Here is a 12665-nt window from a genome sequence, read left to right on the forward strand (position 1 = left end):
GTGTGACTTGGCTAGCCTACCTAGTCGTTCATGCATGCGGCTCAATTATGGGGTCACAAAGATGGTTGTGAGACAGTGTCGTCAGTACCACTTTTGCGGCTACGACTTTGTCAGCGGCAGCCTACGATTGAGCAACAAGCTCAACAGACGATTATTCACGTCTGCTATTGTGATGACTGCGCGGACCCCGACACCGGACGTCATGAGCGGCATTGTTTTCTCCTACCGCCATCGGCCGACATGCTTTGGTATTTGTTATGTCCCTGGGCATGCTAGGGTCGAAACTAACCAGCCTCCTCCATCATTTGGATGAACTCTTCCAAATTGACGCCGCCCTTGCCTTCGTGATCAAGATGCTCGATCATGCTCTGGATTTCCTCATCTGTCATCGTCCTCTCTTCCTTAATATCAGAAGCCAGACGTCGCATATCTTCGAATGAAATCACGCCATCGCCATCGTAATCAAACATGTTGAACACCTTTGTCGCTTCTTGTCTGGGATCCCGACTGGCTAATAGTTTTGCAGCGCACAACCGGAACTGGTCCAGGTAAACGTAGAGACGGTTGACAGGGCAGGTATGCGGGTCTTGCCATTCGGGAGGTACTGAGCCGTAGGACTGTAGTTCTCTAAAATAGTCGGGCTTGGACATATCGAAGCCTAGAGCTGCTAGGGAGTGTCGGAATTCGTAACTGTTGAGCCATCCCTTCTTTTTCATGTCCATCAAGTCAAACTAGCAGAGGGGATTGTTAGTGGAAGCCATTTTCGATGCGAGCCGGGTTCAGCTTACGACTTCGTCAATATGTTCGCGATCCTCTTCAGGAATCGTGCTATAGTCCTCGTTTGCCGAGACCTGAGGAGCAACAGGTTGTCTTGATTGCGGAGGAATTCCAGAGCCGCCTAGCGAGCGTCCTTGAAAGGCAGTGCGTGGCGTTGTATGCGAATTCATGGTGGTGATAGCTGAATGTGGCTGGTAGAAATCGGAACAAAGGCAGTAGCCGAATTATCGGTATGGATGTGATATAATCGCGCTGTGATGCAAAAAGTAATGCGACAATTAGAGGCTAGTTATGATCGCGAAGCTCAACAATAGAAAAAGCACTATATGGGATGTCAAGGAGACGTAAGAAGAGAAAGGCGCAAGGGTTGGCTTGATGTTGTTGGTTGTAGTCAATTCGCTGAGATCTGGGAGCTTGGGTTGCGACGCGACTGCAAACGCAGACGCGGTGTACTACCCAACTTAAAAAAATGGCACTAACACATTTCGAGGCAGATGTTTACCCATGGTCAGGTATTGGAAAATAGAACTTGTTGCCGTACATGCGACTACGAATATCATCAGGGAGTGCAATTGAAGGACTAGTTCGTAGAGGTCCTGTATATCCATTCGAGTTTGACTGATCAAGTCTCTTTTTGTTGGACAAATAATTTGATCTTCCGTTGCTCTACGATCAAACCCAAGCTTGTTTTCAAAGGTGGGGACGGAAAGGAGTGATGAAGAAACCAGAGTACAGATGCCATGTTGTCATTATCTTACTGCCATTGAATCTTTCATGGGCTTTCATAGCCAACATCAAAGGCAAGAACAATTGGATATCGGATTGAAAAGCATAATTAGTAATTGTCATATTACAAAGAACAAATGCTGAAGGAGATATGTCACCTGAAGACATCTTCTTGTAACTTTTGACACTCAGGCGCGTTCGTAGCCAATTAGGACGCGCGACTGGTTGATATGAGTCTGCCTTGGTACTTTTGTGACAGGTAGGTTTATCAGTAAATTACAGGCAGCAGTGACTCAGTCAGCAAGTAGTCTCAGCTCTCGATTTGATTGGCCTAGATCAGTCACCATCCCACCCAAGGCCAATCAGCGATGCAAAGTTATTGTCTGAGGCAGCAACAAGCTACAGCCATCCTGCCTGAAGAGCAGAGGTTCGCCCCGAAAAAAAAGCTGGCTGAATAGCAGGAGCGACAGACTGACCTCACCACCAACTTCATCGCCACGAGCTTTTGAGAGTATAAGGGTGCAGCATCTCCTGGTCAGCGCACTTTCATTATCTCTCCCATACGCTCATCTCTTTCATTTACTTAATATTCAATTTCTTCTTCTTGTGCGACCTTTCCCAGCTTTTTGCGGCCACTGCCGCTCTACAGTGCTGATTGCAGCTACATTCCCCTTGGCCCTTTCATCTGCAGTGTGCTGCGACCCAATTCGCGTCTTCACCTTGCAGCCCGAGACAAAGCTTTGCGCCATCTGTCGCGAGCGAGAGCCTTTGCTTCCATCTAATTTTCGATAACGATTATTCCTGTTGTCATCGCGATTAGTGTCGATTCGTCCATCGATTTTCGCGACGAGAGCTCTTTCCCTTAGCGTCAAAACGCAAACGCGCGACGACGACTGCTTCGCTCGCATACGAACAAACTTATACCGATACCGAACCGCGCCTGCTGCGTGACAACAATCATGTCTTTCGGCGGCGGTTTCGGAGGCTTCGGCCAAACCAATAACAATAACGCCCAACCCTCAGGATTTGGAGGTTTCGGTGCGACCAACAACAACACCACCACTCCAGGTAAGCAACCTTTTTCAAACCATCGGGATGGTCGGTGGCAGCGGTGCTGATTGGAATGCTCGAAAGGCTTTGGAGCTACCAATACTGGTGGATTTGGCCAACCCAATACCACTTCTAGTGGCCTTTTTGGAGGCGGCAATAACAACACCACAGCAGGCAGCTTCGGCTCAACGACTGGTACGCAAATTTTGCCAATACGCACCGCTGTCGTCAACGACTGAGAGGAAACGATGGGCGATAATTCAAACCGATATGGATGTGCTAACGAAGACTAGGAGGTTTTGGCGCAACCAACACTGCCGGCGGTTTCGGAGCGAAGCCAGCCTTTGGATCTACCACTGGCACGACAGGCGGCGGCCTCTTTGGTTCCGCTGCCACAAATACCACCGCTACTACTGGCACAGGATTTGGAGGCTTCGGAAACACTGCGAACAACACCGCTACGACGTCGGCGTTCGGCGGCAACACAGGAGGTGGCATGTTTGGAGGCAACACTGCCAACAAGACTGGCTTCGGCGCTGCGGCCCCCACAGGCGGTTCGCTCTTCGGTGGAGGCGGCACCACCACGGCCAACACCTCGACTGGTTTTGGTTCTGGCTTCGGTACTGCCAACAACAACACCATTGGCGGCGCTGCGGGCGACCCTCCTGGCACTGCTATTACACCTTTCCAGGCTCATACTGAGAAAGAGCCCAATAGTACAGCAACCAACTCATACCAAAACGTCCTGTTCCAGGACCCTTACCAGAAGTGGTCTGCCGAGGAACTTCGACTTACCGATTATGTCCAAGGGAGACGGCATGGCAATGCTACTGGTGGTGGTGCGTTTGGAGTGAGCTCTGGTTTTGGCGGAGGGTTTGGCGCTAACACGAACACCACCACAACTTCAGGTTTCGGAGCGAACACAACGGCCAGCACTGGTGGCGGTCTCTTTGGATCAAACACAGCCAACAACACCACAACCCCAAGCACTGGTTTTGGATCTACTGGCTTTGGTGCCGCCGCCAACAACAATACCGCTACTGGCGGAGGATTGTTTGGCAATACCGCTAACAAGCCTGCTGGAGGTCTCTTTGGCGGCAACACTGCGCAAACGAGCACGACTGGTGGTGGTCTCTTTGGAGGAGGAGGAGGAGGAAATACTGGCACAACAGGTGGTTTCGGCGCAACAAACACGACTGGAACTGGCTTTGGCCAGACGAACACCAACACGGCGGGGGGCGGTCTCTTTGGCAACACCCAGAACAAACCTGCTGGTACCGGCTTCAGTTTTGGCAACACAAACACCAACGCTACTACAAGTGGGTTTGGAGCTGCCGCTGGTACGACGAACAGCGCTTTTGGAGCCAACAATGCGACCCAGAGCACGGGCGGTGGCCTCTTTGGTGGCCAGAACAACACCCAAGCTGCCGGTACCGGTGGTGGCCTTTTCGGCCAGAACAACAACCAGGCTCAACAGACTACTGGCTCCGGTCTCTTCGGTGGTCAAAACAACCAGGCTCAGCAGCAATCTGGTGGTTTGTTCGGCAACAAGCCTGCTGCCCCTAGCGGCGGTTTGTTTGGAGGCGGTGCTGCGGCTCAGACGAACACTGGCGGTGGTCTCTTTGGAAACACCCAGCAACAAACAAACACAGGTGGCTTTGGCGCAGCTCCTAACAATACTGCTTCTGGCGGTCTGTTTGGCAACAAGCCTGCTGCTCCTAGTGGCGGTCTGTTTGGAGGCGGTGCCACGGCCCAGACGAACACTGGCGGCACTGGGATGTTTGGTGGTCTAGGCTCGAACAACCAAGCCCAGCAGAACACCGGCACCGGCCTCTTTGGCAGCGCCAACCAGCAGCAGAAGCCTGGTATGTTCGGTAGTAGCACAAATAACACTGGCGGCGGCGGTCTCTTTGGAGGCCAGAACAACCAAAGCGCTGGTAACTCGTTGTTCGGTGGTAGCACGAATCCGCAGCAGCAGCAGAATGGGGCTTCAATTCTCGGCAACAGCCAGTCTGCCAACGCTCCTCAGGGTCTAACTGCCAACCTCAACGATGTCTCTGCATTCGGATCTCCTGGCCTTTTCGCCGGCTTGGGAGGAAACGAGGTCCAGAACCCCGGCCCTCTCGCTACCCCTCTCAGCGGCGGCTCCAAGCCTAGGAGGAGCTCCATCCTGCCTATGTACAAGCTGGCCCCTGCCTCTGCCTCTCGATATGCCACCCCCCAAAAGAGAGGATTCGGATTCTCTTATAGCGCCTATGGAACTCCCTCAGGCAGCCCAGCCAGCAGCATTTCCAGCACACCTGGTAACCTCGGTCACAGTCTGTTAGGATCTAGCAGATCTGGAAACCTCAGCAAAAGCTTGTCAAGCAACAACCTGCGCCGTAGCTTCAATACCGAAGACAGTATCCTTGCCCCTGGAGCTTTCTCTAATGGAGCTCAGCCCAGATGGTACGGCAGTACTGGCTCGAAGAAGCTTATCATCAACCGAGACATTAGAAGTGATCTCTTCTCTACCCCCCAAAAGGATAAAGCTATCGATAACGGAACCGGTTCTCGCAAGCTGTCTAAGCGTGTCAGCTTTGACACTACCAATGTTGATATGGATGATAGCACTCCTGTACGCGGTGCACTGCCTGCTGCTAGCGATGTCGACAGTCCAGCCAACGATGAGACCCCTCGCCAGTCCCGCGCAACTAACGCATCACCCGGCTCAAAGACTCCCGAGATGGAGGAAGTCAAGGGCAATGAGCTGGCTATCGTTCACGAGGAGGATGTCACTGTGACTCCAGAGGCATCATCTGTCAGCAGTCCTGACAACACTCCTGGCCAGTACTGGATCTCACCTCCTATGGAAGATCTTGAGAAGTTGAACCGTATGCAGCGACAAAAGGTTGACCAGTTTACTGTGGGTCGTGATAATGTCGGCTACGTGTCTTTCAAGGTCCCTGTTGATATCAGCAACATTGACCTCGCTGATATTTGTGGTACTCTGATTGTGCTTGAGCCTCGCTCGGCCACTGTGTACCCCATTTCTGCTAAGAAGCCCCCGGTCGGAAAGGGTCTCAACGTGCCTGCAAAGATTGCGCTTGAGCAGTCCTGGCCCCGCGGTGGTCGTGATAAGAGGGTTGCCAGCGACCCCAAACGGTTTAACAAACATGTGGAGCGTCTCAAGCGAATCGAGAACACGACTTTTGAGAGCTACGACAAGGATACTGGCATCTGGGTATTTTCAGTTGAACATTTCACTACCTACGGTCTTGATGACGATGACTCTGATGATGACGATATGGCCGAGGGCGAGGCTGTTCCTACTCAAGAGATGGCTTTCGATGCCTCCATCAACTCCGTGGACTTTCTCCCAGCAGACAACACCTTCGACTTTCGGAGCCATCGTGGTCTGCCTGGCGGATTTGATGAGCAGCCACAAGTTTTAGAAACCCAGATGTCTGGTCAGCAGTCTTTTTTAGGGGTTAGCTCCGCGGATTCTGCACCCAACGATGTCAGGCTGTCCCTCGAGGAGGAGTATGCCGATGACATGGGTGACGAATATGACGTGTCCGAGGACGAAGACATGGCGAGGTCTTCTCTCGAACAGCATCTGGCCGCGGAGCTCGACGATAACTCGTCCGAGGGTGTCCCGGAAGCCGTCAAGGCTACCCCTGGAGGCATTCTCAGAGCTAGAATGCGAGCTGTAAAGGACTCTGCTGGTCCAATGCAGCTCGAAGTTGCAGATGGCGACGATTGGATGGAAATGTTGAGAAAGACTGTCAGCCCAGTCAAGCGAGATCGACAACTTTTGAGAGAGATGAATGAGTCCCCATCAAGAAAAACTGGCGTGTTGATTGATCTTGACAAGAGTGGAACTGACACCATGCGAAAATCATCAATCTGGAGGAAGAGCACAGCAAAGCAAGATAGATTGGATAATCTTGCGGCAAGCACCATTGGCATGGATAAAGGTCGTGGGTTTGCGACTAGCATCGATCTCATGAACTCACTGTTTGAGAAACCCAAGCCAGCATCCCAAAACATGCAAGCCTCAATGTCTGGCAAAGGCTTTCCCAAGGTGTGTTCCCTAGTTGTATCCTGATTGACCCCAGACTGTAATATACTGGAGGTTTATGTATCTATGATTTTATATTATATGAATTGAAGCTAAATTTGATTTTGAATAGTGGCCCTACCAGAGACAAGACAAGACGATGACCTTGGACGGATACGAGAAAGCCTTCCACGACGCTGGCCGACCTACCTGGGGACCGGATGAGATGCTTGTTGTTCCTCGACCCCTGGTCTCGGATGGTGGTCGACGATCCCTCACCCAACATGCCGATATCCTTTCTTTTCAGCGCTCTACAGTACAGACTGAGACGCAGGAGGTTCGCTTAGCCACCTTTGCGACTGAGCACTCCAAGCGATACCTCGGCAACCAGGACAAGCTTACTGACATTCGAATTGTGGATGATGTCCCCTATGCGGTACTCAACGCTACTCATCTCGAGGACGTTTTCCACCACCAGGACATGAACGATCCCGCAAGCATGCAGGAGAAGCATGTGTGGGAGCTAGCCAGCATTCTCTTCGATCCACTTGGCGAATCTACCCAACCCGAACACCTCCTTCGTAGAACCAAGCTTTCTCACTTCTGGTCTCATCTGGTGGATTCGGCTTCATCAACAACCATCGGCCTTGCTAGATCGAGCGAAGAAAAGGCCGTCGCTTGTTTGGCCGGCCATCGCATCGTTGACGCCTGCAAGCACCTTCTTGATGGAAAGAACTTTCGCCTTGCTACTCTGCTTCCTCTCATTGGCACCAGTGACGCTGCCAAGAAAGACATGCGAGAACAGCTCAAGGCTTGGCATGAATCGAAAATGCTTTCGGAGTTTTCTGAATCGATCCGTACTATCTACGAGCTTCTCTCGGGCAATGCATGTGTCTGCGAAGGTATGAAGGGCGTACCAGTCGAGGATCGTCTGGATTCTTTTGTCATTTCGAAGAAGTTCGGTCTTGACTGGAAGCAATCCTTTGGCCTTCGCCTTTGGTACTCGATCGGCCAGGACGATGATTTGGCGGCTGCAGTGACTGGATTCAAGAATGATGTTGACCAGGAGAGAGAATATCTGCCATTGCCTTGGTATATTGATCAAGGTGTCAAGCCTCTCTGGGATGATGTCGATGCTGAAAACCGACAAGATCTTCTCTGGGGTCTTTTGCAACTGTATGCCAGCGATGCTTCTGACCTTGAGGCTGTGTTGCGCCCCGAGAACTCACAACTTTCTCCTCTTGACATGCGTTTGACGTGGCAGCTTGGTCTCGCTCTCTCATCCAGCGGCAAGGTTTCCTTCGGCCAAGACAGTGCAGAGAAGGCTGACGCAGCTACCGTTGCTTTTGCCTCCCAACTCACTAGCGCTGGTGAATGGCTTGAGGCTGTATTCGTTCTGCTGCATCTGAGCAAACCACTTGCCCGCAAGATGGCCATCCAGGAGCACCTTGCTCGGCATGCTGGTCTTATTGGAGACGAGAACTCGACCGCGTTCGGTATCCTTACAGAGAAGTTTTTGATCCCTTCATTGTGGATTTGGGAGGCTCTGGCTTTGTACATGCGCAGTGTGAAAAAGGATGCATACTTGGAGGTTCAGTGTTTGTTGCGTGCTGCCTCCTTTGTGGAGGCTCATCGTGTTCTCGTCAAGGAGGTTGCCCCACTCGCCATCGTCGAGCGTGACTACGCAAATCTATCCGCTCTCATTTCTCAATTCGAGGGTCGACAGGAACTCATATCGGATTGGTCATTGGGAGGTGAGATTTACAGCTTCTTCCTTGCTCTCATACAGCACCGCGCCAAGCACGAGATTCCGCCACAGCACATTCTGGAGAAGCTCCTCGCCGGTCTGCACGCGATGAATGAAGAAGCAGGAGATGCTGGCGTTCTAAGATATGCTGCTGTGTCGGATATGGCAGATGAGACTGCCAAGGAGATTATCAAGGCCAGTAAGAAGAAACAGGTATGTTTGAGCCAATATGCTTTCGCCATGACACATAACTAACTGGACGATCTTTAGGATACGGAACTAAGGTCTAGAATACTTAACTTGCCTCTGACACAAGACCGTCTACTGGCTTACTCGGTCGATTTGAGTATGGAACGATACCGGGAAGTAATGTCCCACTAGGAGAAGGGCACGGATCGGAACTGTATAGGAATGATGCCGCATTGGAGTGGCTTTACGGTGATTTAGTAATATCCCTTTTTTGGAGAATGCAGTCATAAGAGTGCGTTTTGAAGTTGAGTTGGAGCAGGAGCATAAATGGTCTCAGAAAGCAGACCACATTGTAGAATAGTCTAAATAGTCATACGAAGCATTAAGGAAAAGAACTTTGGCAACATGAATCTCCTAGATTGTGATATTTATGATGATATTTATGATGATTTATAATTATATTCCCTGCACACTACAGTATAAGCACAAATCAAATACTATCTAGTCACTTATATTACCACGAGCCGGCTGTGGGCAATTGGGGGGTTTATTAGCATGTACTATGTACTAGGTATCTGCCTTCGATGTACCTAGGCGCTTTGTCAATTTGGGTATATCACGCACTTTCCTTCAGGAACTCCGAAATAACTCCGTCCGAACCTCAAAATCACTCCATAGCAATATCGTCGCCTGCAAATCAACCCGAAATCTTCACCTCTCATTCGAAAATAGCAAATCTTCAATCATCATCATTTATGATGAACGGCCCAGAGCTCGCATTAGCAGCATTTCCACTACCACTGCCGCCATCAACACCGTCATCTTCTTCGGTCTTTGCTCTCTTGGGCGAGCTACCCATGTAAAGACACTCGTCGTTTTCATCAACCGTGCTGTAGGAGGCAAACGATCTTTTGTTTTGCCCTTCAGGAGATGGCATGTCGGCATCCTGAGTCATGTCGATAGGTGAATCTTGACACCCGTGAAGAGGAGAGCCTACGAACAAGGAACTCTCCTCACGCTTTGCTCTTGCTGGAGTGCCTTCGGTGTGAGATGAGGCACCTGGCGACGACGGTGTTTCCAGCTTCTGGACAAACATTGGACGCGGAGACTCTGGGGTAGCACTCTGCATGAATAACGGCGGCGATGTTTCCTGCCCACGCGAATTCGCACGAACAGGGGCTGCTGGAGGCGGCATGGCTACCCTGTCGGCTTCTGTCGCGTTGGTTGTTTCTAGTGCGACATCTCCGGCTTCGCCATGATCCTCATCCTCATCATCAGCCTCATCATCACTGATATCAATAGTCTCGAGATTGCCATTAGCAACAATACCATCTGCATCATCACCATCATCGTCATCCGGGCTGTCGTCAGCATCGCTTTCATCACCCGAGCCCTCATCGCCTGAGCCTTCATCGCTGGAAGCTTCAGCTTCACCAGTGTCATCAGTATCACCATTGTCCTCAGTATCAAGATGATCCTCATCATCAGAATCGTAGAGAACGATGGGATGGTTCACAGAAGCCTGAGGTTGTGGATACAGAAGCTCACCGTCAGGTGAAAGCGTAAGGAGTCCTGCAGGCCGAGGCGGTGGATTGACGAATGCTTCAAGTCTCGCCGCGAGCGCGACACTGGGACGACACCCCTCCATTACCGGTGCCAAGTAGCGAATCTGGGAGAAGTGCTCCTTGTTGTGCGATTTCTCTCGACGCACACAATCGTTGATGTCCCGAACGAAAGTCCAGTCGCGGACTGGCATCTTTACCTCCTCGTTCAGCCACTTGTCATAATCCCAGAATGTGACTTCTCTCAGACCACGAAGACAATACACATAGTCTAACCCCTGAAGACTACGTAGCTCGCGGAAGGGTCGATAGTTTGGCTGGTGTCGCGTGATCTCTTCCAAGTACTTGATGATCTTCGGGGGTTCATGCTTGCGTCGCATGTACGACTTGGAAGACTCGGGGATATGGACCGCGATTGTCTTGAGGCGGCTGGCCGCAGGCAGATAGGCCAAGTCGTGAGTCCGGCGAGACGTATACTTGCCCTTCTCATCAAGTTCATACGTGAGTCTCTGTGAACCCATCCAGAGAAGCTCAATGTGCTGCACAATCTGAAGCTTGCACCCAATGTTCCTCGCAAAGCGACCCTATTCGCCAATGGAAGAGAAAACAAAGGTGTTTATTCCGTAGAATACATGGGAACCCATAGTGTTCCATTTTTTGCAAACTAGGAGAGGAGCGAGAAGTCTCTGGGGATGGATACCCCCGAAAGTTAGCGAAACAGGCTGCCTTCCAACATGAAACCGATGGAGAAGTGAAGTCTGTCGATTACAGTTCCGATGCATAGAGCCTGGCTCGTAATAAGGATCAAGTCGAGAGATAGGATGGACGGCTTCGCCTTCGAAGACGAGGACCCAACGCAAGATCTTGAGCTGGATCTTTGGGGGAAGATCTTGGAATCTGAATGGCTGAAAGCCTTGTTCTTGATCAGAACTCGAGGAATCGTAATCACGAGGGGGCGGTGGTGGAGTACAGCAATCGGAAAGGCCAGCAATTGCACTCTGTTCCTGACTGGACGTAGGAGGAACAAGTTTGAGGTATGGATGAGTTTTGGGTGGCCTAGATTCTCCGAAAGCCCACGACATGTTTTCTTCCCGACATGAGAGCTTGTAGACATCCCCCCAATCTTTGTAAACGGCATTGGGGCCAGTTTCGAGAAATTCCTGGGCCACGTCTGGCCATTCCTACGATCTGTCAGTGATCCAAGACGATGAGATGCTGGAGTGGAGATGAGCATATACCTTCTCAGTCTTTCGGAGACTCGGAGCTGGCAGCACATGTCGTGGCCCCAGGACTAGGTACTCCCGGATGTCGTCAGGCAGATCGTTCAAGACGCGTGTAGGTAAGGATGCCACTATGTCTCTGAGACCCAGTGGTTCAGGTTCCGGGAACCTGGCCAAGTCTTCGTCCGACAAGAATTCTCGAAGGGCACGGTTCTCTCGAACGAGTCTTCGGACCTTCCTGATATTCGCGTGGTGTACTGTATAGAACTCTTCGATCGCTGCCTTCATAGCCCGGATTTGTCTGTTGAGACGGGTAACCTTGATTTTGTTTACACGTCTGCAGTTTTGCAGATCTGCTCTCTTTGTAAGGAAACGTTGTCGCCACTCCTTGTACTTGTTAGCTAACCTATTCCAGGGGGGGCGGCATGTTTGAAAGCAACTGCCATCCCAGTTTGGGATGGAGGTAGAGTCTGCTTCCAGAGCCTCCACAAGGGCGGCATCGGGATTCATATCGTCGAATCGCGCTCTGTCTTGTTCGCTTTCATCATCATCGTTGAAGCCATCATCGTCAGGGTCATATTCGTTAGGATTCTCTGCTGCCTCGCCTTCTGATTGGACAGGTGAGCCTTCCACGGGCTGGTCAACTTCATCATTGTCGTTGATATCTTCCCAATTGTCATCGTCATCGTCGTCGTTCTCTTCAAGCGTACCGTCCGTGTCCATTTCAATGGGATCGCCTGCTTGAGGTGCTTCGATGGTGTGGTAGACTCCCTGACCGTGCTCGTCAAACATCAGGGTCAGCTCCAGCGGGAGAGATGTCTCATCGTCCGACTCTGGACGATTATCCTCATCGGTGAGGTCAAAGAAGTCTATTTCAGAGTCTCCGTCCGACATCTTGATGGTTGATGGTTGAAGGATAAAGGATGAAAGAAGGAGAGAGATGAAAAAAGAGAGAAGAAAGGGGGCTTTTTATAGACGGTTTGGAAGAGACGATGAATCACTGTCAAAGAAGACTGAAGAGATGGGTTTCATAAGAGATCATAAGAGATCTTAGGATTGACCATAAAGGATCAGATGAGAGCACAAAAGGTTAGAGGAGGGTTATGAGAAAGATTTAGCAAGAAGAAACGAAAGGAGGTCTTAGTTAGGAGAGAGCAAAAGGAAGTCTAAGTGTAGAGAGGTCTAGAATTGGTACTGCGGTATAGATAATAGAGGTGGAGTAACAAGGAAGCCAACTTGTGAAGTTCCGTGTAAGTCGGTAGCTGCGCAGAGATGAAAGCCAGACTACTGCTGTACAGGGTGGACGATAAATGGACACTCACATCGAAGATGATGCCAAAGCACCACACGCG

The 12665-nt window shown here is 50.9% G+C and overlaps 3 protein-coding genes across 3 annotated transcripts, besides 1 other annotated feature; 1 reads left to right on the plus strand and 2 right to left on the minus strand.

The window, feature by feature from the left end:
- Positions 1-284: 284 nt before the first annotated feature.
- FPSE_04635 (uncharacterized protein) lies at positions 285-947 on the minus strand (the record flags this gene model as incomplete). The annotated part of the gene is made up of 2 exons (XM_009257753.1): positions 285-731; positions 789-947. 2 exons carry the CDS (start codon positions 945-947, stop codon positions 285-287), a joined length of 606 nt encoding a protein of 201 aa, XP_009256028.1.
- Positions 948-2462: 1515 nt separating this feature from the next.
- On the plus strand, positions 2463-8723 carry FPSE_04634 (uncharacterized protein; the record flags this gene model as incomplete). The annotated part of the gene is made up of 5 exons (XM_009257752.1): positions 2463-2571; positions 2638-2748; positions 2847-6619; positions 6729-8555; positions 8613-8723. The coding sequence occupies 5 exons, from the start codon at positions 2463-2465 to the stop codon at positions 8721-8723; spliced, it is 5931 nt and encodes a 1976-aa protein (XP_009256027.1).
- Positions 8724-9270: 547 nt separating this feature from the next.
- On the minus strand, positions 9271-12207 carry FPSE_04633 (uncharacterized protein; the record flags this gene model as incomplete). Its single annotated transcript, XM_009257751.1, has 3 exons — positions 9271-10677; positions 10726-11274; positions 11332-12207. The coding sequence occupies 3 exons, from the start codon at positions 12205-12207 to the stop codon at positions 9271-9273; spliced, it is 2832 nt and encodes a 943-aa protein (XP_009256026.1).
- Positions 9771-10025: a microsatellite.
- Positions 12208-12665: the final 458 nt, after the last annotated feature.

Source organism: Fusarium pseudograminearum, chromosome 2 (assembly GCF_000303195.2).
Source record: "Fusarium pseudograminearum CS3096 chromosome 2, whole genome shotgun sequence".
NCBI classification, from domain to species: Eukaryota; Fungi; Ascomycota; class Sordariomycetes; order Hypocreales; family Nectriaceae; genus Fusarium; species Fusarium pseudograminearum.